Raw genomic sequence first — 25,681 nt, forward strand, 5'->3', positions numbered from 1 at the left:
ATTAAGAGTCTAGAAATAAACCCTTATATTTTATAGCAAATTGATTTTTGACATAAGTGCCTGATATGGTTTGGCTGTGTCCCCACCCAAATCTCATCTTGAACTGCAGCTCCCATAATCCCCACGTGTCATGGAAGAGACCCAGTGGGGTAACTGAATCATGGGGGTGATTACTTCCATGTTGTTCTTGTGATAGTGAGAGAGTTCTCACAAGATCTGATGGTTTTATAAGGGACTTTTCCCCCTTTTGCTCAGCACTTCTCCTTGCTCCTGCCATGTTAAGGACGTGTTTGCTTCCTCTTCTGCCATGATTGTAAGCTTCCTGAGGTCTCCCCAGTCATGCTGAACTGTGAGTCAATTAAACCTCTTTCCTATATAAATTATCCAGTCTCAGGTATGTCTGTATTAGCAGTGTGAGAATGAACTAATACAGTGCCAAAACACTCAATGGGGAAAGAACAGCATTTTTTTTAAAATGGTGCTGGGACAACTGGATACTCATATGTAAAAAAATGATTTTGGACTCCTACCTCAAGCCATATTAAAAATTAACTCAAAATGGATCAAAGACCTAAATGTAAAAGCTAATACTATAAAACTCTTAGAATAAAAAATAGGTACAAAGTTTTGTGAACTCGGTTTAGGTAACCATTTCTTAGATATAACACCTAAAGCATAAATATCCAAAGAAAAAATAAAGGGACTTCATCAAAATTAAAAACTGTACTACAAAGGACACTATCAAGAAAGTAAAAAGACAACCCACAAGATGGGAGAAAATATTTGCAAATCATATATCTATAAGGGTCTAGTATCTAGAATATGTAAATACTGTTACAATTCAACAGTCCAGATCTGAACTGCCATCTTAACTTCAACGCAATTAAAAAGAGGCAAAAAGGCCGGGTGTGGTGGCTCACGCCTGTAATCTCAGCACTTTGGGAGGCCGAAGCGGGTGGATCATGAGGTCAGGAGATAGAGACCATCCTGGCTAACATGGTGAAACCCCGTCTCTACTAAAAATACAAAAAATTAGGCGGGCGTAGTGGCAGGTGCCTGTAGTCCCAGTCACTCGGGAGGCCGAGGCAGGAGAATGGCATAAACCCAGGAGGTGGAGGTTGCAGTGAGCCGAGATCACGCCACTGCACTCCAGCCTGGGCAGCAGAGTGAGACACTGTCTCAAAAAAACAAAACAAAACAAAACAAAAAAAAAGAGGCAAAAGATTTGAGTAGACATTTCTCCAAGAAGACAAACCCTTAGCCAAAAACACATGAAAAGACACTCAACATCATTAATCATTAGGGAAATGCAAAACAAACCCACAATGAGATACTACTTCACATGCACTAGGATGGCTATAACAAAAAAGACAACAACAACAAGTGTTGGAAAAGATATGGAGAAATTAGAACCCTCATACATTGCTAATGGGTAAAATGGAGCAGCTGCTTTGAAAAAGTTTGACAATCCTTTTAAAAGTTAAACAGAGTTACCAAATGACCTAGAAATTCCACACTTAGGTATATGCCTAAAAGAAATGAAAAAAGGTGTTCGAACAAAAACTTGTATACAGATGTTCCCAGCAGTACTTTCATAAAATCCAAGTGGTGAAAATAATCCAAAGGTCCATCAGGTGATGAACGAATAAACAAAATGTGATGTACACATATAATCAAAAAATATTATTTAGCCACAATAGGAATAAAGTGCTGAAATACGCTACGACGTTGATGAATTTTTTTTTTTTTTTTTTTGAGACAGAGTTTTGTTCTTGTTGCCCAGGCTGGAGTGCAGTGGCACTATCTTGGCTCACTGCAACCTCTGCCTACTGGATTCAAGCAATTCTCCTGCCTCAGCCTCCTGAGTTGCTGAGATTACAGGTGCCCGCCACCATGCCTGGCTAATTTTTTGTATTTTTAGTAGAGATGGGGTTTCACCATGTTGGTCAGGCTGGTCTCGAACTCCTGACCTCAGGTCATCTACCCACCTCAGCCTCCCAAAGAGCTGGGTGAGCCACCGCGCCTGGCAAACATCGATGAATTTTAAAAACATGCTAAGTGAAATAAGCCAGACACAACAGACCCCGTATTGGATAATAATTGTCATTTGTATGCAATATCTAGAATAGGCAAATTCATAGAGACAGAAATTAGAGTAGTGGTTGCCAGGGGTTGTGGGGAAGGTAAAATGGGAGTGACTACTAATTGGTATGGAGTTTCTTTATGGGGTGATAAAAATGTTCTGCAATTATATCATGGTGGTAGTTACACAACCTTGTGAGTACACGAAAAAATGCCAGGCATTGTGGGGTCATGCATAGTATACTAAAAAATCCCACCTACACAGGAAACTGAGGTAAGAGAATCACTTGAGCCCAGGAGTTCAAGATCAGCCTGGGCAATATATTGAGACTCTGTGTCTTTAAAAAAATGATTTAGGCCCAGCGCAGTGGCTCATGCCTATAATCCCAGCACTTTGGGAGACCAAGGTGGGCAGGGCGTTCAAGACCAGCCTGGCCAGCATGGTGAAACCCTGTCTCTATTAAAAATACAAAAATTAGCCAGGTGTGGTGGCGTGTGCCTGTAATCCCAGCTACTAGGGAAGCTAAGGCAGAAGAATTGCTTGAACCCAGGAGGTGGAGGTTGCAGTGAGTTGAGATTGTACCATTGCAGTCCAGCCTGGGCTACACAGCAAGACTCCATCTCAAAAAAAAAAAAAAAAAAAAATTATTTAAACCCCACTGAATTGGTATGTTAAGCATATCTCAAAAAAAGAAGACACAGATTTATAAAAATAGAGTTGATGGCAGCAGATAAGAAATGTTAAAAATTTTGGAAAATGGAAATTAGACACACAACTTATTGTACGAACAGAAAAAAAGCTAAAATTTAAGTGGCTTTACTGAGGAAACAGGACAAAAAACAAGCACATCCTCTTATACAACATCAGAAAGGCTTAGGAATAGTAGGTATCAGGTACCTCTAAAGCCGTGGGAGTAAGTAAAGGTAAAAACAGAAAATCGGGTTAAAAGTCTACATAAGAAGCAGTTATATTTCTAGATCCTCTTCCCAACCTTGTATAGTAAAGTTACTACTCCTCCTCCACCCAGGTTTAAAATTAAAGGTTTATTCTCTACTGAGAAGTTAAATCAGAAGGATGTTGAACTTGGGAACACCAAGAACAGTTTGAAGACAGAGATGCCCTATTAAAAAGTGGAATATTACATAAAACTCTATATATTGATCTGTAAGACCCTTTCCTAAACAAGTAGCTTCAAAAACTTGAGAAAAGTCTCTATATGAAACACACATTTAAAAACTGGAAAAAAAGAACTCAGGAGAAAAAGAAAATGTAGAAGACGTTCATGTGCAAAAAAAAAAAAAAACAATAAAACAACAACAAAAAAGAAACTCTACAATTAATATTCTCAGAAAGGCAAGATAAAATCTTACATTTAGTAATTAAAAATTTTTTTAAATGGAGTAGAAATTTAAATCATCAAATCTACCATAGTAGATGAATTTTTTATGTCAACTTGACTGGGCTAAGGGATGCCCAGATAGCTAGTAAAACATCATTTCTGGTTGTTTGTGAGAGACTTTCTGGTAGAGACTAGCCTTTGAATGAGTAGACTGAATAAAGAAGATTCACCTTCAGCAATGTGGGTGGGCACCATCTAACCCAATGAGAGCCCACATAGAACAAAAGGCAGAGGGGAAAGGCAAATTCTCCCTCTCATCTTGCCCTGGGACACCAAGGCTTCTAGTTCTCAGGCTTTCAGACTCTGGAACTCATACCAGCACACTGCTCCTCCTCACCACTACCTTCTCAAGCCTATGAACTCAGACTGAACTACACCACTGGCTTTCCTGATTCTCTACCTTGCAGGCACAAATGGTGGGACTTCTCAGCCTCCATAGTCATGTGAGCCAATTCCCATAATAAATCTATATGGCTGGCCCTTTAGCAAAGTGGGACCTGGGTATAGTGGCTCACGCCTGTAACCCCAGCACTTTGGGAGGTCAAAGAGGGAGGAATGCTTGAACCCAGGAGTTCAAGACCAGCCTGGACAATATAGCGAGACTCTATCTCTGTAAAAAGAAAATTTAAAAATCTACATATAACTTTGGACTCCCCCAAAACATAACTATTAATAGCCAATATGTGACTGGAAGCCTTACCAATAACATAAAGTCAATTAGCACATACGTTGTATATGTATTACATACTGTATTCTTACAATAAAGTAAGCTAGGGAAAAGAAAATGTTATTAAGAAAATTATGGGGCCAGGTGTGGTGGCTCATGCCTATAATCCCAACACTGTGGGAGGCCAAGGTGGGAGAATCACTTGAAGCCAGGAGTTCAAGAACAGCCTGGACAACAAAGCAAGATCCCATCTCTACAATAATAATAATTTAAAATTTAAAAAAAAGAAAATCAAGAGGAAGAGAAAATATATTTACTGCTCATTAAGTGGAAGTAGATCACTCATTATAAAGGTCTTCATCCTCGTTTTCACCGTGAGTAGGCTGAGGAAGTAGAAACGGAGGGGGTTGATCTTACTGTCTCAAAAGTGGCAAAGAAAATCTGTGTATAACTAGACCACACAATATAAATCCGTGTTGTTCAAGGGTCAGCTGTATATCTATATAGCTATGTATCTAGGTCTTTACATATCCTATTAGTTCAGTTTTTCTGGGGAACCCTAGCTAATACAATAGATATTTTTGATATTCAACAAAAGGATTGGAAAGGTTAAGATATTCATATAACATGTAACAATCAAAAAAGATAGAAAAGAGAAAACAAGAAAAATTAGAGCATAAATCTATAAGTCCAATGTCTAAGTAACAATAGTTCCAGAGATAGAACACAGATGAGACAATATTGAACACATAATTCAAGAAAACTTCTCAGAACTGATATACATGAATTTCTACACTGAAAGGATCTCAAGACAATGAAATAAGATCCACACCAATGTATAACATGAAATATCACAAATCAGAATGGCATTAGATCACTCAATAGCAATACAGAAAGCTAAAAGATAGGGGAGAAATGCTTTAAAAATTCTAAGGGAAAATTATCTCCAACACAGAATTTTATACCTATCTAAACTATCAATCAAGTGTAAGGGTAGTATAAAGTCATTTTCAGAAACAGAAGATTCCCCCAAATTTTACTTTGCATGCACCCTTTCTCAGAAAGCTACTAGAGGATGCAATCTAATAAAAAGAAGGAGCATATAAGGAAAAAGGAAGACATAGGCTTTCGGAAATACGCACTATATATAACTTACTTAAGCAAGACAAGTAATACCCATGATAAGGATGAAGGATGAAGTAATACCCATGATAAGGATGAAGGATTTAGAGAGCAGCCAGGCCAGACTGGAGCAGGGGGGACCAGTTAGATGAAGGAGTACTTCAGAAAAGTTATCTTGAAGAAAAGAAATTGAAACTGAGAGGATGCTTGATGTGTCTGAACTGACCTTAGGCTATAAAGTCTGCGGATGAATTAAGGACAAGTTCATAGAAAACCATGCACAAAAGGAAAGGTAATTATTAATTGCAGGAAAATGAAAAAAAGTGCAAAAAGGAGAAATGTAATCATAGTATACTATATTTTACATATATATGTTGTATACTATGTGTATATATACATATATACTATGTATACATATATACATATGTATAATTTTCATAGTCATAATAAACACTGAATGTTGATTTAACCAAAAATTATAATAATTTTTTGGAAGACTAGAAAGAAGGGAAATTGAGTAGTATAAGAGACCTAAATCCTCATCTTCTATAATACAAAGTCATTAAGTAATATCTAAAATGAAAAAAATCAAGAAGAGCAATTTAAGCATGTTATTTTAAAATATGCAGCAAAAAAAAATTGTTTTTAATGGTGAAAAATTTGAAAATGGCCTCCTCTGAGGAATGAGACTTCGAGGTGAGAAGGTTGTGGTGTAGGGGGTACTGCTTTTTTTTGTTATAATTCTTATAGACCCATTTGATTTTTAAAATTCTGTAGTTAAGAAAAATAAACATCAAAAACTTTAAATCTAGCAATTCTTTGGACTTTCTTCAATGGAAGAAGTGGAATTTTGTACTCTCTGGATTCTCCCTCTTCTTTTTCATTTTTAATATTTTTTATTTTTTCAAGACAGAGTCTCACTGTGTTGCCCAGGCTGGAGTGCAGTGGCGCGATCTTGGCTCACTGCCACCTCTGCCTCTGGAGTTTAAGCGATTCTCCTGCTTCAGCGACCTGGATAGCCGGAATTATAGGCACCTGCCACCACACCCAACCAATTTTTGTATTTTTAGTAGAAATGGGGTTTCACCATGTTGGCCAGGTTGGTCTCGAACTCCTGACCTCAAGTGATCCACCAGCCTCAGCCTCCCAAAGTGCTAGGATTACAGGCATGAGCCACCGCGTCCAGCCGGATCCTCCCTCTTCTTATCCATTATTTGTGACATCATGTTTTCCTAAAAGAGTTTTTCAATTGTTTCTTCTAATTATTATTTTGTAATGCTTTTGTATTTTTTTCTTTTACCAATTTCCATAGTCAACTTTGCTCCTGTTAGCATTCTTAGTTACTTCTTTTTTAAAAATGATTTATGCAGCCTTACTTCACATGCTTTAATGCAGCTCAGATTACTTGTACTTGGCCCTAGCCGAGCTATCTTTCTTCTTTCCCCCCCGTAGCTAATACAGACTTTCTTTGCTCTCCTCAAGCCTTTTACTTCTGCTTCCCTAACTCTAAGAAGATAATCTTGATTCTTAATTCAGACAAAGAAGAGGTCATCACTAAAGAACACCAACTTCTAGTTCCATTTCTAAGTTTAACCATGTCCTTCATCATCCTTACTTCCTACCTTGTTCTTCAAATACAATTATGCCATGTGAAGCTGTTTTAAGACCACCTTAAGACCTGATTTCTTACTTGGGAATTCTTCCTAATTGAGAAAATTCTTACTTATGAATTGCTTTCAAATATGGTAAAATGTCTGTCAATATTACATGTAATAATGAAAGTTGACATTATATTGTTTTATACACACATAATAAAACATCTACCCACACTTTAGGGTTGATAAATTTTTTTTTTAGGTCTCAAATATTTTCAAAGATCCCATAACAGTTTGTAGGTTAGGCACTACACAAACAGTGCCTTCTGGATAAATATGGTCCTGACTCCCACCTCCAAAATAGCCTTGCACCTCTGCCTTTGATCCTAAATTTCCTCGCACTTCTAAAAATGTTCCATCAAGTATTCATCATCCTTTCCTTCCCTTGGATCTTCCCTCTCTCCCTGTACAATGGTTCCTTTCCCGTCAGCCTAAAAACATACTCAAGTTTCTCCCATCTAAAAACTAAAAACAATAAACTCTCTCTTCCTCCTCTTGCTATCACCCCCTCTCCTCCTTTCCCTAATTGGTCAAACTTCTTGAAACGAATTTAGCCTATTCTCAATGCCTTCACCCTCCCATTTACTCTTCAATCCAGCAAAATCAGGCATCTTGCCACACTACTCCATGGAAACCTCCCTTAATGCCACTAACAACCTGTTTTGCAGCCCTTATCTTTTTTGACCTCTCTGAGGCATCTGGTATCATTGAACACTTCCTCCATCTTCAAACTCTCCACCTCCACATCCCTAGTGTCTGTGGCACTGCCTTTTTCTTACTCTCCTCCTAAATTTCTTACCAATCACTTTCCAGTCTAGGAGGATAAATATCTTTCTTTATTGTAAAACTAGCTCTCCGGAAACAAGATTTTGGTTTCTACAATGGGTCTCTAACTCGTAATAGAAAAAAAAAATTATTTAGCAGCAAAGTTACCTCCAACGCCCAGCAACAAACCAATTATAAAGAACTAAAAATTCTAAAATTACATGTTCTAAGGTGAACGACTAACTAGAGTATAGAAAGGAACTATTCTGATTATTGGAAATGTTTACAAAGGACAGGAAGTGACACAGAGAAATGACACGCAACATAAAGTTAAGAAAGAAAATAATAACCATTGTAAAAAGGGAACAACTAAGCTCAGAGACAGGGACCAGGGATAAAATAACTTTGTACTAGGGCCGGGCGCGGTGGCTCAAGCCTGTAATCCCAGCACTTTGGGAGGCCAAAGTGGGCGGATCACAGGTCAGGAGATGGAGATCATCCTGGCTAACACGGTGAAACCCCGTCTCTACTAAAAAAATACAAAAAATTAGCCGGGCGTGGTGGCGGGCGCCTGTAGTCTCAGCTACTCGGGAGGCTGAGGCAGGAGAATGGCGTAAACCCGGGAGGCGGAGCTTGCAGTGAGCCGTGATTGGGCCACTACACTCCAGCCTGGGCAACAGAGCGAGATACTGTCTCAAAAAACAACAACAACAACAACAACAACAACAACAACAACAACTTTGTACTTCAAGAGGCAGAGGTACAGGAGAAAAACCAAATACTGACCAGCACATCTGTGCTTCACCTGTGAATAAGGGCAAGCCGCTACTAACAATACAACTTGCCTTGAGTAGGGGAGATGTCTCCACCGCATATACTAGGTATGACAGCTTCCTGTTTGTGTCCCGCCAAAAATATGCTGCCATTCTTTTTGCACAGGATTGTCCATTAGATTCAAATTCCCTGCCTCATTGGCAGTTAGCAGGGACCTTATTAAGTTCTCACCTATGAAATATGAGCACAAGTGATGTTTGCATCTTCGGCTTCACTTGCCTAGAAAGTCCTTGCCCTGGATTCACTGCTTCCCCTTTTGCTGGCTAGAAATGGCTACAGTTGAGGCAGCCTTGGAAACCATGTGTTTCATTGACTGCTCTGCTAGCTGAAATCCAATGATGACTTCCTAAAGCAGACCCTGCCTTTCACATCCTGGATTTGAATTAAATAAGAAAGAAAGAAAGTGCTTTCTTGTATGAGCCATTGCATTGGGAGGGTGGGGGAGTTAAGTGGTGGAGTTTTTTGTTTTGTTTTGTTTTTATAACACCAGCTCAGCCCTCACCCTAATACCCTGAGAGATTAGGAGCACCAAACCACCTGAAGTGCCAAACCTCAGTAGACCTCAACAGCTTACTGACTCAGTAGGAAACATTAGTCTGGAGAGAAGGGAATGGTAAGTACTGGTGGGGGAGCAGGGAGATGTCTTCTTATTAATTAATAGCTATAAATTAGAATTTAACTAACACTGAATGGCACCTAAACCACTTAATTTCAAATTAGAAGAATTAGAATCAAATCATAGCTTCACTAACTGCTGTCTATATAAATGGAAAATTTACATAAGTTCTCTGAGCCCCCATTTCTTCTCATGCATAATAAAAATAACATTCATCCTCATGGGTAAATGTTATAACATGTTTCTAGCACAATATAATAAATTAGGTCTAAAATAATGACACTACCTCACCAAGAAAATGTTAAATTATCTTCTATATATTAAAACAATCTGGCAGGGTATGGTGGCTCATGCCTGTAATCTCAGCACCATGGGAGGCCAAGGTGGGTGGATCACTTGAGCCCAGGAGTTGGAGACCAGCCTGGGCAACATAGTAAACAAATAATTTAAAAATTAGCTAGGCATGGTGGCACACACCTATAGTCCGAGCTATCTGGGAGGCTGAGGTGGGACGATCACCTGAGCTCAGGAGGTCGAGGCTACAGTGAGCCGTGATCATGCCACTGCATTCCAGCCTAGACGACAGAGTGAGACTTTATCTCAAAAAAAAAAAAAAAAAAAAAAAGAGTCTAAGGAATATATCATATATTCTGTAGAATTTTCTACTGAATTTAAGTTCTGACACTTAAATTGTTATTGAACTGAATGGGAAAGAAGGCCCTTAGAAATTACAAAACCTGAAAGAAAGTGGCTAACAATACTGGCTTTAGAGTCACATAAACTTCATTCAAACTTCAGCTCCAGACATACTAGCTCAGTGACCTTGGACAAGTTATATAACTTAAATGCCAGTTTCCTCAAAGAAAAGTGGGATCAGCCTAATGTCTACCTGCTGTGAGAACTGAACGAGACTGCTGTCTCCTTCAGTCCTCCTGAATATGAGAATGACTCTAGATGGCATATGAAGAAAACCTATTTGAAAACAGTTTCCGGGCCAGGCGTGGTGGCTCATGCCTGTAATCCTAGCACTTTGGGAGGCCGAGGTGGGTGGATCATGAGGTCAGGAGTTCAAGACCAGCCAGGCCAAGAGACCAGCCTGGCCAATATGGTGAAACCCTGTCTCTACTAAAAATACAAAAATTAGCCAGCTGTGATGGTGGGCACCTGTAATCCCAGCTACTCCGGAGGCTGAGGCAGAAGAACTGCTTGAACCCGGAAGGCAGAGGTTGCAGTGAGCGGAGATCACGCCATTGCACTCCAGCCTAGGCAACAAAGCAAGACTTCAACTCAAAAAAAAAAAAAAGAAAGAAAGAAAACAGTTTCCACTTAAGACAGTATTTAGGCAGCTGTACTACTTAAAAGTTGAAATATTATCTCTGTATTAAAAAAATATATATATGAGACATGATCCCTGCCTAAGGGATTAGAATTTAAAAGAAAAAGTCTTTAGGCCAGGCATGGTGGCTCACGCCTGTAATCCCAGCACTTTGGGAGGCCAAGGCGGGCAGATCACGGCAGATCACGAGGTCAAGAGATCAAGACCACCCTGGCTAACACAGTGAAACCCCGTCTCTACTAAAAATACAAAAAAATCAGCGGGGCGAGGTGTAGTCCCAGTTACTCGGGAGGCTGAGGCAGGAGAATGATGTGAACTCGGGAGGTGGAGCTTGCAGTGAGCCGAGATCGCGCCACTGCACTCCAGCCTGGGCAACAGAGCGAGACTCCATCTTAAAAAAAAAAAAAAAAAAAAAAAAAAAAAAGAAAAGTCTTTCCCCTTTTTGTGTCACCTAATAGCAAATGAAATCTGGGAAATGAAGTTACCCAAATACTACTAACTGTAATTGAAAACAAAAGATTAAATTCTGAACAACCAAAGCTGTTTTTAATTACTTGGCTAAGTTTGAGAACTTTCCAGTTGAAAAGCCTGATGTCAGGTCCTTCAATAATAGCTATTTTCGGGCCGGGCACGATGGCTCATGCTTGTAATCCCAGCATTTGGGGAGGCCGAGGCAGGTGGATCACGTGAGATCAGGAGTTTGAGACCAGCCTGGCTAACATGGCAAAACCCCCATCTCTACTAAAAATACAAAAATTAGCCAGGCATGGTGGCAAGCACCTGTAATTCCAGCTACTCAGGAGGCTGAGGCATGAGAATTGCATGAACCCAGGAGGCAGAGGTTGCAGTGAGCTGAGACTGCGCCATTGCACTCCAGCCTGGGTGATGGAGCAAAACTCTGTCTCAAAAAAAAAAAAATTATTTTATCTTACCATCCCAGGAAAGATAAGAAAAAATTTATAATGTGAGACAAATTCAACCACTTCTTTTCCTTCTAAGTGTGTTTCTCATTTAGAAATACGATATCAAAAATAAATATTTACTGGAAGAACAAAGGTCAAAACAGTCCCTATGTTCAGGCATAGTAATGAAGATTAGCAAGACTCCAAAGGCTATTTGCTTGAAAAGAAAAAAGGCAAGGCTGTTCTCCCTGAAGATTTAACCTATCTTTTGCCTGTACATTCACGATTCTTTACCATGCCAACCCTTGAAGGGAAGGCAAAGACTGCACACACGAGACTTTAGAAGACAATCATGTTTCTAAACAGCAGGTCTGGTGGTTTACAGACTATCAAGAAAGACAATCAATTTTAGGTTTCATTAAATAGTTTACTCTTAAGATACTGACATATATTAATTAATTCATCCTCTCAACCCTCTGTGAGGTAGCTTTTATCAACTCCATTTGTTGGGGAAATTTGATCAAGGAGAATAACAACAGTGTTTTCTATTTACAAAATACCTTCCCTATAAAGAACTCCACAAGTTTGTCTTTTCAATCATCTTTTCATTCCTGTGAGGTAGGGGGCAATATTACCTTTTCCACTTTTATAGGTGAAATGCTGTGGCTCAAGGAGCTTAATGACTTCACATGATAGCCTGTATTTTATCCACTAACTAGAATGTACTGCTTGAGATTAACACTAGACCATGGACTCAAGGCTTAACTGCACATAACTGACATGTGGAGCTTCTAGTTTTCTCTATAGCCATCTTTCAATGCATCGCATTCCAAAAAGGACTGGAGTCATGCTTGCTGTTTAAGCTCATGTGTTCACTGTTTATGAAGTTTATTGTTATCATTTCTTTAAATTGGACTACTTAAGTTTCATATAGGTGCCCAAGGGCTAAATTATGTTTTGTTTACTGTCTGTGCACTAGCATTGTAAATGATGTCATGAGGAATGTACAAAACTCTTAGACAAAGCAGCAGGGCCAGTAAAAGCAGCTCAATTGGGGAAGAGTACATTTCTTCTTTCCTTTTTTTTTTTTTTTTTTTTTTTTAAGTAGCCATCACACAAAAAGATGACTCATTAAGCCCAAAAGAGGGGACAATGCCATGTAAGCGCTTCTTATGCAGCCTTCCACAAAGAGACCTGAGTGGCAGCATAAGGCATCCTCTTCTGTCCATTTTCCTCCAGGCAGAATGTGCATTTGTGTGGCTACATACACAATTATAATCTCCTCTGAAAGGCAATTCCTTCCATATGACAGGCTGAACAGTGGCCTGAGTGCTAGATTCATGTTGCCCAAGCAGTTAACATGCTGAAATACCAGACACATTTAATCTCTCCTTTCTGAAAAACTAAGATGGGACAGAAGAGGCAAAGCTGGAAAGAACTCCACACAGAGAGAAAGGAGGCCAGCCCAAGTGCCCAAACTCACTTTCTCATGGGCTGAACTTCTTTGTGTGTTGCCTACTTATGTGTCAATTTGCAGGACTTTGGGGCATGAGAACCATAGAGCCGACAGGTTCTGGCAGCCTCTCCATTTGACAAGCAAAGCCGAAGACATGTGGCCTTTCATATATCTTACATTCAAAAGTGATATTGTTTCAAACATGCCTATTTTAAAATATAGAATTTTCCCATTTAGAACAGGTCTTTGTAAGTTGGCCACAGGAGGAGTTCTGCCACATTAATTTAAAGGAGGGGAAAAAAAGTGGCAATGGGCCCTAATGCAGCTCTATCCCTGCCAGATGCCTCTGTTTACTTTGGGCCAGTGGGACTGCCCCAGGTGAGAGAAGTCTGAATTTAAAAAACACCTGATATGAAGTCGTGGGGCACAAGCAGATTTCTGTCTGAGATTACAGAAACTGAAGCTTGTGTTTTATCACAATTACCTGTAATCTCAGGGCTAGATAATAGTGTTAAGGAGACATTGAGTTACACAATAGGACAGCTAGAAAAAAGGCTCTTACTTTCTCCAAAGAACAGTACTTCAAAAGCTAATTGAATGAAGAAAAAGAACAGGGTCTGAAAGTGCCGTCTCAAACAATATTTACTTTTACTAGGTTCCTGCTAATCAAACAAAACTTAGTCAAAAGCTTTCCATGAAAAAAAATACATTTGATGATTTCAGCAGTAATTGCTTTGTTTAAAGAAAGGTGCTTAAGAAAAAACATAGCTAGTGGGATCAGTAATTTGGTAAGTTCAGATGTGTTTGGGAAAATCCCTTCTCTCTTTGATAAATCATTAAAATTCTGCTCAGATAAATGTGTTTTGACTTGAAATTCCAATCATAGAATGAGCTATTTCCTAAGGCCCCTAGGGAAGTAGTGTAAGGGTGATCCCAGCACAGAAAGAGGACCCAGGGATTAGTTTACAAGGGTAATTCCAGTCTTAATCAAAGCATATCACTCTGTCCAACTAAAGGACAGGATCTCATTGAGATGCTCCAAAATTGTAGAAAATCTCCTTCCTTTTTAAAATACTGCTTTTACAAAATGGATTAAATTTTAGTGTTATGTAACCCAAACACAGAAACTATGGTATCAACCAAGAAATTAACCTTAGGTATAATCAGAATTAAAACCGAAAAGATCCACAGCAGATTTAATCAGTCATCCTTTTTCATTCATGGAAGAGGGGAAAAGCATAGTTTCTCTCACATGTTAGGAATTCAGTAACTATTTGTTGAACTGGATTCCTTTCTCCCGTTTATTTTAAAGTTTATTCTGTTACTTAAAGTACACCATTCATTCAGCAATTGAGCACCTCACTTGGGCCAAGCATTGTGCTAGATTTTAGAGAGAAAAAGCCTGCCCTCATGGCTCACATTCTAATAAAAAACAGACAGCCGGGCGCCGTGGCTCACGCCTGTAATCCTACCACTTTGGGAGGCCGAGGCAGGTGGATTGCTTGAGCTCAGGAGTTCAAAACCAGCCTGGGCAACATGCTGAAACCCTGTCTCTACTAAAATACAAAAAATTAGCCGGGCATGATGGCACACGGCTGTAATCCCAGCTACTAGGAAGGATGAGACAGGAGAATTGCTTGAACCTGGGAGGTGGAGGTTGCAGTGAGCCGAGATCGTGCCATTGCACCCCAGCCTGGGTGACACAGCGAGACTCCGTCTCAAAAAAAAAAAAAAGAAAAGAAACAGATAATAACCAAGTATACAAGTAGATAAACAAGTGCTATGAAGGACATAAATAGGATGATGAACCAGAAATAGGATAATGGATCATGTCTCTTCTGCTCTACTGTTATTTTTAAAACTTCAATTTATCTACTCAGCCTCCTAGAATTATTCATTTAGCATATATTGCATTTGTGCAAATAAAAGTGATCCCCAACTTCTGAATAGCATTTGGAATAAAGATTTTAACATTACTTGAATATAATTATAATAAACAAAGTCAAAAATTTTAAAGCTATCTTAAAACCCCAAAATAACATTGAAATCTCTCTGCAATTTACTTTGGAGAAATGGGGGTAGGCAAGGGTTGGGAACAAAATGCCTTAGAACTTACTTGCTTTTTTCCCTCCAACAAAAAGATGTTTATTTATTATATGTATTAAATAGGTTACAGAATCTTTGGAAAAGGAAAATAATCTAGATTGACCTTCCAGGAACAACTCCCAAAAGGCCCATTCCAGAACTAGGCTACCAAGGGAACTACTGTCCCTTCGATGACTGAGAAGCTGCTGACCAAACTGGTAAAAGGCCAAGATAGCTGCTGGCTCTAGAACCAGATAGCTCACATACTCTCTACTTATTACACTGTCCTTTTATGTTATGGTCATTTATGAATATGTCCCATCTATTGTGTAAGTTTCCTGTGGGGAGGGATGCTTTATATTCATATATTCATGCCTGGCTTTATATACAGAAGGTATTCAGGGAGGAAGAAAAGGAAGGAGAAGGGTAGGGGGAGGAAAAAGGAAAGAAAGAGGTGACTTCGTGAACATGTTCACAATTATTTTATGTATTTATTTATTATCATTTTGAGACAGATTCTTGCTCTGTCGCCCAGGCTGGAGTACACTGGCGTGATCTCGGCTCACTGCAACCTCTGCCTCCCGGGTTCACACGATTCTCTTGCCTCAGCCTCCCAAGTAGCTGGGACTCCAGGTGCGCACCAGCTATTGAGCCCAGCTATTTTTCATATTTTTAGTAGAGACAGGGTTTTGCCATGTTGGCCAAGCTGGTCTCAAACTCCTGACCTCAAGTGATCCGCCCACTTCGGCCTCCCAAAATGCTGGGATTACAGGCATGAGCTATCACACCTGGCCCATAAACATTTCAAAGTGACCAGTTTTATGTATTATAAACCTAGTTTCCAAAGATTTAGGGAGTCAGTGTAACACCTATTTTATTTCATTTCCTTTCTGCAGCAACCAAACACTTTAAGGCCCTAAGAGAATTTCTGCTAACTTACTGTAAACAGCAGTATTTCCTAGCATAGAATTGGGTTTGGAAGGCTCACTAGTTATATTCAAATAAAAATAAGTTTATCAGGATTCATTCACAATCAAAAAATAAAATGTGTCTGGCAGTCAGACAAGTAAATATCACATGCTTTGGTATCAGCAAATACAAAAAAAATTAAGATTAGCAACACTTATCTTCCACATAGAAGGGGTCCTATGTCAGAACCTTTGCCAAGGCCTAAAGAAATTGTGTTAATCTCATGGCTGGAAGAGACTATATCAGTAACTGTTAGATGTTGTCTTAGCTCAGATACTGTGAGAAGCAGACACCAAAACAGGATCAGACATGTGAGAGATGTACTGGGGGAAACACCCATGACAGAAAATGGGAAGGAAGCCGGAGGAGTCTAGGAGAGCTAAGAGATCAAATGCAGGTGTGACCCTAGTAAAGGAGGGAGAAGGGAGAATGAGGGACTTAGCAGTGTGCAGTGAGTCTTTAAGCCAAAGTCACCCACCAGAGGAGTAAAACATCTCATAGAAGTGGGTCTGTCCTGCCCAGTCATTGACTAGGAGCAGTCTGTGGAAAGTGTGACCTCAGTGTGAACAAGGTGTTAGATTCAGAGCTGGGGTCAGGAGTCAATTACCCTTCCCTCCCCACAGTAGGAGATCTGAGAGGCACGCATTCGTGATTGCCACCAGATGTTTACATATTTGCACAAAAATACAGTAATAACACTAGCAGTTAATATTTATTGAGCACCTACACAGGTGCTCTAACAGGATAAATGCTTTCATATATGAGGTAAGTACAATTTTTTTTTTTTTTTTTTTTTTTTTTTTTTTTTTTTTGAGACGGAGTCTCAGGACTCTGTCACCCAGGCTAGAGTGCAGTGGTGAGATCTCAGCTCACTGCAGCCTCCTCCTCCCAGGTTCAAGCAATTCTCATGTCTCAGCCTCCTGAGTAGCTGGGACTACAGGCACACACCCCCAACGCCCTGCTAATTTTTGCATTTTTAGTAGAGACGGGGTTTCACCATTTTGGCTAGGCTGGTCTTGAACTCCTGACCTCAGGTGACCCACCCGCCTCGGCCTCCCAAAGTGCTGGGATTATAGGCATGAGCCACTGTGCCTGGCCTTTTTAAAATTTTTTGAGAAAGGGTCTCACTTTGTCACCAAGGCTGGAGTGCAGTGGCATGAAAACAGCTCATTGCAGCCTTGACCTCCAGGCTCAAGGCATCCTCCCACCTCTGCCTCCTGAGTAACTAGGACTACAGGTGCATGCTGTCACACCCAGCTAATTTTTTTTTTTTTTTAAATTTTTAGTAGAGACAAAGTCTCACTATGTCCCGTAGGTCTCAAACTCCTGGGCTCAAGCAATCCTCCCTCCTTGGCCTCCCACAGTGCTGGGAATATAGGCGTGAGCCACCACGACAGTACTATTATTACCCACATTTTGAAGATGTGGAAACTAAGGCACAGAAAGGTTAAGTAATTTCTTCTAGGTCATACAGCTACCCAAAGTACAAAGATGATTGTCAATAAAATTCTCCCAAATGGTAGAAGTTATCTTCCTCATTGCCTGCCTCTGAGAGATGAGTCCAGTGGCAAGAAGAAATTGGAATTTTACCATTCTCTGATCCATCCTCATTCCTCGGATGCCTCCTCATGGCAGAAATGTTAAATGAAGACACTGGAATCACTTGACCTTACTCCAGGATCCACATATAGGTCTACACAACAGTTGGAGCCTCACTTTGGGAGTTGCTCAAAGTATTTATAGCATAGAGTTTAACCACGTGGACTTGAATTAGACTGCTGGGTTAGAATTCTAGATCCACCACTTACTGACTTGTTATTTGGTATCTTTGTGTGTCATTTCCTCATCTGCCGAATGGAGATAACAACTGAAACTATCTTCATATGCATCAATATATGTAAAGCATTTAAAATGGTACCTGGTACAGAGTAAGTTCTTAATAAGTCTGGTTGCTTTTGTTAGCTACTCATGTTTGGGGTACCCTAAGGTCAGATTATTCATATTCCATTACACATATATGTATGAACTAAGTGTGGGAGAGTATACAGTGATAGAAGGTAGATAATGATAAAAGGTAGACAATGACAGAAGGTCGACAATGATAAGTAAAATACAATTCTTGTTCCCAAGAAACTTATTTGCAAGAGCCCCATCCTTAATAAGGAAGCAAGAATTACTGCCCTTTGAACCAATAGGGTTTTTTTGGTTTGTTTTTATCTTTTTAGTGAAGAGGAGAAAACACAAGCTGTGGAATCTGACAAACCTGGGTTTGAACCCCTGCTTTACTAGGCATCATTGCCTGTGTGACCTTGTGCAAATCAATTAGCCTTTCTAAGCCTCAGCTTCCTTCTTTATAGAATGACAAGATGATATTAATAACTACTAATTGGGACTAGTAAGAGTACTCACTTCATATGGTAGTTGTGAAAATTAAATGAGACAAACCACAGTGCCAGGCATATAGGAAGAGTTCAAAAACTATAGCTTAAAAAAAAACTACCCAATTTATTGTAATTCTTCTAAATGTCTAGTCCCCAAAGGAGAAAGGCCATCTTTGATTTCTAGAGTTATCTATTATGCTAACCCACTATCAGCCATAGTGAGAATAAGCAGGTTCCATGGAAAAGAAGAGGCAACTTGGAGCGTGAGTGAAAGCATGCACCTTACCAAATTAGGTGGAGTGAAAAACTCAGGTCGCATGTAGGTGGTAGGTTTGGCAAACCTGGGACCAGAACAGGCTGCCCTTTGGCTCTAGAGAGCTAGCCACACCCAACCAGATACACAGACAGACCTCCAGCCTCTGGCAGAAGCTTCCACTAAGTAGGTTTCATAAGGCTGGAAATCTTCTGCGGGTCCTACACAAAGGGTCTATACTTATTTCATCTCCTTACCAGACTCTCCTTTCTCTCTTCAGGCCTGGGCATTAACACAGTTTTTATCACTACATTCTGATGACTGCAGACATGAACATAATTAAGCTATTCTTTAGTGATGATCTTAAGATCTTAAGCCATGCAAGGCCATGATTACAGGTTCCTAATCTACAAAGTCAGTGGGGAAAGGATCAGTTTACCCAACATGATAAAAGATTGATTTCTTCACTAATAGTCAGAAAGGTAAATATAATCCCTAGCTAGCAGGGAGAAAGGGATATCTCTAGATATTCATTGGATAGGTATCCCTGTAATTACACCATAATCCTAAAGAGAGGTCTCCAGATACACTAACCAAGGGGAACTCAACTTTAACTTTTGGGTTTCACTGAATGCCTAGGGCTTTCCAGTCTGCAGTTTTGTTTCTCTGTAAGTATAGCCTTCTTTAGGCCTACACATGCAAGTAACTTTATAATTTATAAAACAAAAACAAATTGAAAAACCACAGGTATTTAAAATTTTAAATCAGGAAATATTTTATTAATCTATTAATCTATTCTCTAGGGAGTGATTTTAAGCGGTCATTAGATTGAGGGTGAATAGGTTGGCCGGGCACGGTGGCTCACGCCTGTAATCCCAGCGCTTTGGGAGGCCGAGGTGGGTGGATAACCTGAGGTCAGGAGTTCAAGACCAGCCTGGCAAACCTGGTAAAACTCTGTCTCTACTAAAAATATAAAAATTAGCTGGGCATGGTGGCAGGCGCCTGTAATCCCAGCTACTTGGGAGGCTGAGGCATGAGAATCACTTGAACCCTGGAGGCAGAGGTTGCAGTGAGCTGAGATCATGCCATTGCACTCCAGCCTAAGTGACAGAGCGAGACTCTGTCTCGAAAAAAAAGATTGAGGGTGAATAGGTCAAAGCAGCATGCTTCTAAGACAGACCAAAATGTAATAGGCAGGGATAGTTCTCAACTAAAGACAAACGCATTTCAGCAGAGTGATACGGTTTGATGAACCAGGAGAAGCCAGTGAGTGGTGTGACCATGCTGAGGGCAGTATGAATGTCTAGTCAGTGGTTAGGACAAGGAATTAAGACACTTAAATATGAAACAAAGCATGAAGAAGCATTTGTATAGGATTCAAGTATTAGGTGGTTGGTTGGACTTCACAAACGTTGAAGCTTCTTCAACCAACCTGAGACTCTGATTCTGTTTGTAGATTCATTCTCAACACTACCACTGAATTGATCTTCCTGAAAAAGCCATTTATGAAGAGACCAACAACTTCTATTCACCAAAGCACCAATATGCCAAATATGCCAAGTCTTTGGGACATAAAATTCAAACAGCAAACACCCAAGGAATTGAACAATGAACTAGGCTTTTCAAATATTTCATATATTCATTGAGTACTGGGTAAATAAAATACATAAAATCTTTGGAAAAAGTCTAGGCATTGCTTGACATTGATATTGTTATTCATTAAATAAAAAATTATCTGTGATATCAGTATCCCCTTTTAGCTGATTAATGGATGTGGTCACAGTCTTAAGCTCTCTCTATGTGTGTGTGCATATATATATATATTATATATATATATATATGTTCATCTATATTTTTGTGTATATATAGCTTTCAAAGACCAACAGCCCTTAAACTTGGTAAAAAGACACTCGACTTCATTTAACAATACACATTAAATCTACTCTGAGACTATTTGTCACTTAGATTGAAAAAAATCCAAGTTTGATGTATTTTGTTGTCAGGACAGTGGGGAAACAGGCATTCTCTTTCATTGCTGGTGGCAAAATGGTATAACACTTATGAAGGGCAATCTGGCAACATCTATCAATACTTCAATGCATATGCCCTTGATCCACCAATTCCACTTTGTGGAACTTATTCTTGCCTGGCCTAAAAAATATTTTGAATCAAGTTTCCATATTACCAACCTTAAAAAATATTTTAAACTTAATTTTTAAAATAAATTAGACAAAATTTAAAACAGAGTTGTTTTTCATTTAAAAAGATGTTGGTCGGGCGCAGTGGCTCACCCCTGTAACCCCAGCAGTTTGGAAGGCCGAAGTGGGTGGATCGCCTGAGGTCAGGAGTTCAAGACCAGCCTGACCAACATGGAGAAACCCGTCACTACTAAAAATATAAAATGAGCCAGGCATGGTGGCGCATGCCTGTAATCCCAGGTACTAGGTAGGCTGAGGCAGGAGAATCACTTGAACCTGGGAGGCGGAGGTTGTAGTGAGCCCAGATCGCGTCATTGCACTCCAGCCTAGGCAACAAGAGTGAAACTCCATCTCCAAAAAAAAAAAAAAAAAAAAAAAGAGATGTAAGCCAGGTGCAGTGACTCACACCTGTAATCTCAGCACTTTGGAAGGCCACAATAAGAGGCTTGCTTGAGCCCTGGAGTTCAAGACCAACCTGGACAACATAGTGAGACTCTTTCTCTACAAAAAATTAAAAAATTAACCAGGGATAGTGGCATGTGCCTGTAGTCCTAGCTACTTGGGAGGCTGAGGTAGGAAGATCACGTGAGACCAGAGGTCGAGGCTGCAGTGAGCCGTAATAGTGCCACTGCACTCCAGCCTGAGTGACAGTGCAAGACACTATCTCAAAAAAAAAAAAAAAGAAGAAGAAAAAAAAAAAAGATGTGCATGGTACATCTATACAATGGAATTATTATTCAGCAATAAAAAGAAATGAGCTATCATGCCACAGAAAGACATAGAGGAAACTTAAATGCTTACTGCTAAGTTAAAGAAGCCCATCTGAAAAATTTACACACTGTATGACTCCAACTACATGATATTCTGGAAAAGGCAAAACTTTAGAGACAATAAGATCAGTGGTTGGCAAGGGCTGCAGGGGGAGGGAGAAGGATCAATAGGTGGAGCACAGAGGATTTTTTAGGACAGTGAAACTATTCTGTATAATGGAATGGTGAATACATGACATTACGCATTTATCAAAACCCACAGAACTGAACGACACAAAGAAGTAACCCTAATTATTATATATTATATATTATATGCAATAATAATACGTCCATATTAGTTTATCCAGTGTAACAAATGTACCACACTAATGCAAGACATAAATAATAGGGGAAACTGTGAGTGAGGGAGACCCAAGATATATGGGAACTCGCTGTACTATCTGCTCAATTTTCTGTAAACTTAAAACTTCTCACACGTGCGGTGGCTCACTCCTGTAATCCCAGCACTTTGGGAGGCCTGAGGCGGGCGGATCACGAGGTCAGGAGATTGAGACCATCCTGGCTAACACGGTGAAACCCCATCTCTACTAAACACACAAAAAATTAGCGGGGCGAGGTGGCGGGCGCCTGTAGTCCCAGCTACTTGGGAGGCTGAGGCAGGAGAATGGCGTGAACCCCAGAGGCGGAGCTTGCAGTGGGCCGAGATAGCGCCACTGCACGCCAGCCTGGGCGGCAGAGTCAGACTCCTTCTCAAAAAAAAAAAAAAAAGTGTATTGTGTGCATATGTGTGTGTGTACATATCCATATGTATGTGTGCTTTTTTCATTCATTAAATGCCTTACACACTAAAGATGCTCAAGAAAGTACTACATATACAGTCTTAGCTCAAGAGCTAAGTCAATATCTCAAGTTCTGTTGGAGTGGGCAAATCCGGTTCTGATCCTAGTGCTACCATTTTCTAGTTGTGTGGCCTAACTTACACAAGTTATCTCTTCAGCCCCAGTTTCTCCACCTGCAAAACTGGAAGAAAACACGGTAATTCCTCCTAGGGCAGTTGAGAAATTCAAATGAAGAATAATGCATGTAAAATGCTTAGCACAGTGCCTAATGAAAAAGAAAAGCTCGAAATGTTCGCTGTCGCCGCAATGGTAAGACAGTTACTCACGGAATGACTGATCTGGCACTTGAGGTTCCAAGGTTATTCTTACTCCACTAACAGCAGGTCAATAATACCCCAACAGGGCCCCAAATCCTCAACTCCAACCTGACCCACTTTGAACACAATCCACATTGCCTGAGTTCCAGCCCCTACACTTCAAACAATTCTTTACTTCCCAGGTGCTTTTCTCCTTCCTACTCGGCCTTACAGGTTCAGGCCCTAGAACCCCCGCCTCTCCGCCCCTTCCCATACCACCCGGACCCGATCCCACTCAGACCCGGCCCCCGCCCCCGCCTCCTCCCAGACCCCGGCCTAATTCGTCTGCACGTCTTTCCCTCCCCAAAGTTGAAGGGGGGTTCCTACCCAGATACTCGTAGTCCGGTAGGGCTAGGCGCTCCGGACTCAGCATCCTTTGACCGGGGTGGCTTCAAAGCTCCAGCTCTCAGACTTCCGGAACCCAGGTTGCAGTCTCTCTCCGTTGCCATGGCACCCACGCGGCGGAAAGGGGACGGGAGCTGGAGGAGGTGTCACACAAACAGTCTCCGTGTCTCAAAGTGGAGCTGGCCACTCAAGTTCCGGGGGCAGTCGCTTCACGACGGTCCAGGTTTCTTTGGACTCCCATTGTTGAAGATTTGGTTTTAGAGGAATCTGAGATGAAGAATTCTTTTGAATCCATTGTTTCCCGGTGTCGAAGAATTACTGTCAGCCGCCCATATACGCAGGTTCTGAATTTCATAAGTATCCCTGCTTTTATACACTGTTTATCCTAACTCAATAATAGCCCCCGCCCTTTGGCCCCCATAAACACTTAGTATCCCATTACCTATTTTTATCTCTTTGGTATTTACTATCTTAAATTGCTACAAAGTGCTTAGGTATCTTTATACCCTGGCTGCTTCTAGAGGTCAGAGATGTGTCTTTTCTGCCTACGACAGCTGGACACACAAAAGGTGCTCCTTAACGCCTCTGAGATAATTGCCATTTCTTCTCAATTCTCACTCCGTTGCCCAGGCTGGATTGCAGTGGCATGATCTCGGTTCCTTGCAACCAGCGCCTCCCGGGTTCAAATGGTTCTCCTGCCTCAGCCTCCCGAGTAGCTGGGATTACAGGCGCACGCCACTACGCCTGGCTAATTTTTTGTATTTTTAGTAGAGACGGGGGTTTCACCATGTTGGCCAGGCTGGTCTCGAACTCTTGACCTCAGGTGATCCGCCCGCCTCAGGCCTCCCAAAGTGCTGGGATTACAGGCGTGAGGCACTGCGGCCCGGCCTCAATTCCTTTTTATCTTTGGTTCTTCTTTCTATTCCTAGCCCTTACTATTTGGTACCCTTCCCAGATGTCTTTCCTTTTTCCTACCAAGACATTTCTCTTCTTGAGGGGGAGGGGATGCAGAAACGACATCACCAATTAGGTTTTTTTCCCCATATGCCCAATTGCTCACTTCTCCTTTAAGAGAATATTCTTTGGTTTTCAAGTTCCCAAATATTTTTTTGTCCTTTCCTACTCCTGACAACAGGTCAGAGATCTGTAGCACTCCACACAGTTCAGTCATAGCAGAAAAAGCCAGTCTGTCCTCACTTTTTTGGTGCCCTCCCCCTCCAACAAGGTGAGGTTTGTGAAAAAGAGACAAAACAAAATCAAGCTATCAAAGGAATGACTGGGAAACCAGTAGACCACCTACACTGGGAGGAAAAGGAAAGAGGAGGTTCTTCTCTTTGTGTTCCAAGTGGCCTATTCTTAGCCTCCTCCAGCAAGGAGCCTCAAACCTCCTAATTCTTGCTTTCCCTTAAAATTGTATATGTGTCTCAATTCTAGGCTCCTGTGAGTCACTCTAAGTTTGGATGTGGTGAGGATAAAAGGACAGAGCCAAAGTAGGAGCAGGACTTAGTGTCTTGAGGCAAATTTACTAATTTGGTATTTGGTGTGAAGTCCAGCAAATCTGATTTTTTTTTTAATTGCCTTCTTATCTGCTTCCCCATCTAGCTTGAGGTTATGGGAGGTTCATATGTTCCACAGCTGTGGCTTTTTACTATTTTATTAGTAAGGTAATACCATAGTAATTATTAAGAGTGATAATTTTACTTTATTCCCGAGCAACTTGTAGCTATTTGCAAATAATCTTATTTGTCCTCATAAAAACTTTCTGCTGAGGTGGGCGGATCACGAGGTCAGGAGTTCGAGACCAGCCTGGTCAATATGGAGAAAGCCCGTCTCTACTAAAAATACAAAAATTAGCCAGGCATGGTGGCACACGCCTGTAATCTCAGCTACTCAGGAGGCTGAGGCAGAAGAATCACTTGAACCCGGAAGCAGAGGTTGCACTGAGCCAAGATCACACCACTGCACTCCAGCCTGGGTGACAGAGCAAGACTCTATCTCAAAAAAAAACAAAACAAAAAAAAGAAAAAAAAACAACTTTCTTTTTTTTTTTTTTTTTTTTTTTTTGAGACGGAGTCTCGCTCTGTCGCCCAAGCTGGAGTGCAGTGGCCGGATATCAGCTCACTGCAAGCTCCGCCTCCCAGGTTTACGCCATTCTCCTGCCTCAGCCTCCCGAGTAGCTGGGACTACAGGCGCCTGCCACCACGCCCGGCTAGTTTTTTGTATTTTTTAGTAGAGACGGGGTTTCACCGTGTTAGCCAGGATGGTCTTGATCTCCTGACCTCGTGATCCGCCCGTCTCGGCCTCCCAAAGTGCTGGGATTACAGGCTTAAGCCACCGCGCCCGGCCAAAAAAACAACTTTCTAAGGCACGTTCCCCTTTTCTAACTAGGGAAACTGAGGCACAAGTCACAACAGTGACTTGTCTAGTGACTTGCCTAGCATCATGCAGCCACAGAGTGGTAGAGCTGGAACTGGATCTCAGCTATCCCAACATCCAAGCCAGTGGTCTGACCACTAAACCACACAGTCTCTTTTTTTAGGGTTTGTTGACCTGGCTTTTATTTATTTATTTTTCCTTTTGCTCTGCCCTGCTAGAAACTGGAAGCTCCCAGATAAAAGAAGATAATGTTGAGTCCAGGCTCAACATTTGA

General features: G+C 40.8%; 1 protein-coding gene across 9 annotated transcripts in view; it reads right to left on the reverse strand.

The window, feature by feature from the left end:
- The window catches only part of CSTPP1 (centriolar satellite-associated tubulin polyglutamylase complex regulator 1), a 230,199-nt gene extending 207,033 nt beyond the window's left edge, over nucleotides 1–23,166 (reverse strand). For 7 of the 9 annotated variants that reach the window (XM_011724338.3, XM_011724340.3, XM_011724336.3 and 4 more), the window contains exon 1: nucleotides 23,014–23,166. In XM_011724338.3, the coding sequence (XP_011722640.1) occupies nucleotides 23,014–23,059 (46 nt within the window). In that variant the 5' untranslated portion in view covers nucleotides 23,060–23,166. The remainder of the gene's footprint in view (nucleotides 1–23,013) is intronic. The other 2 variants (XM_071074723.1, XM_071074726.1) reach the window with 2 other exon arrangements.
- Between the last annotated feature and the right edge of the window lie 2,515 nt (nucleotides 23,167–25,681).

This window comes from Macaca nemestrina, chromosome 12 (assembly GCF_043159975.1).
Source record: "Macaca nemestrina isolate mMacNem1 chromosome 12, mMacNem.hap1, whole genome shotgun sequence".
In the NCBI taxonomy this organism is placed as follows: domain Eukaryota; kingdom Metazoa; phylum Chordata; class Mammalia; order Primates; family Cercopithecidae; genus Macaca; species Macaca nemestrina.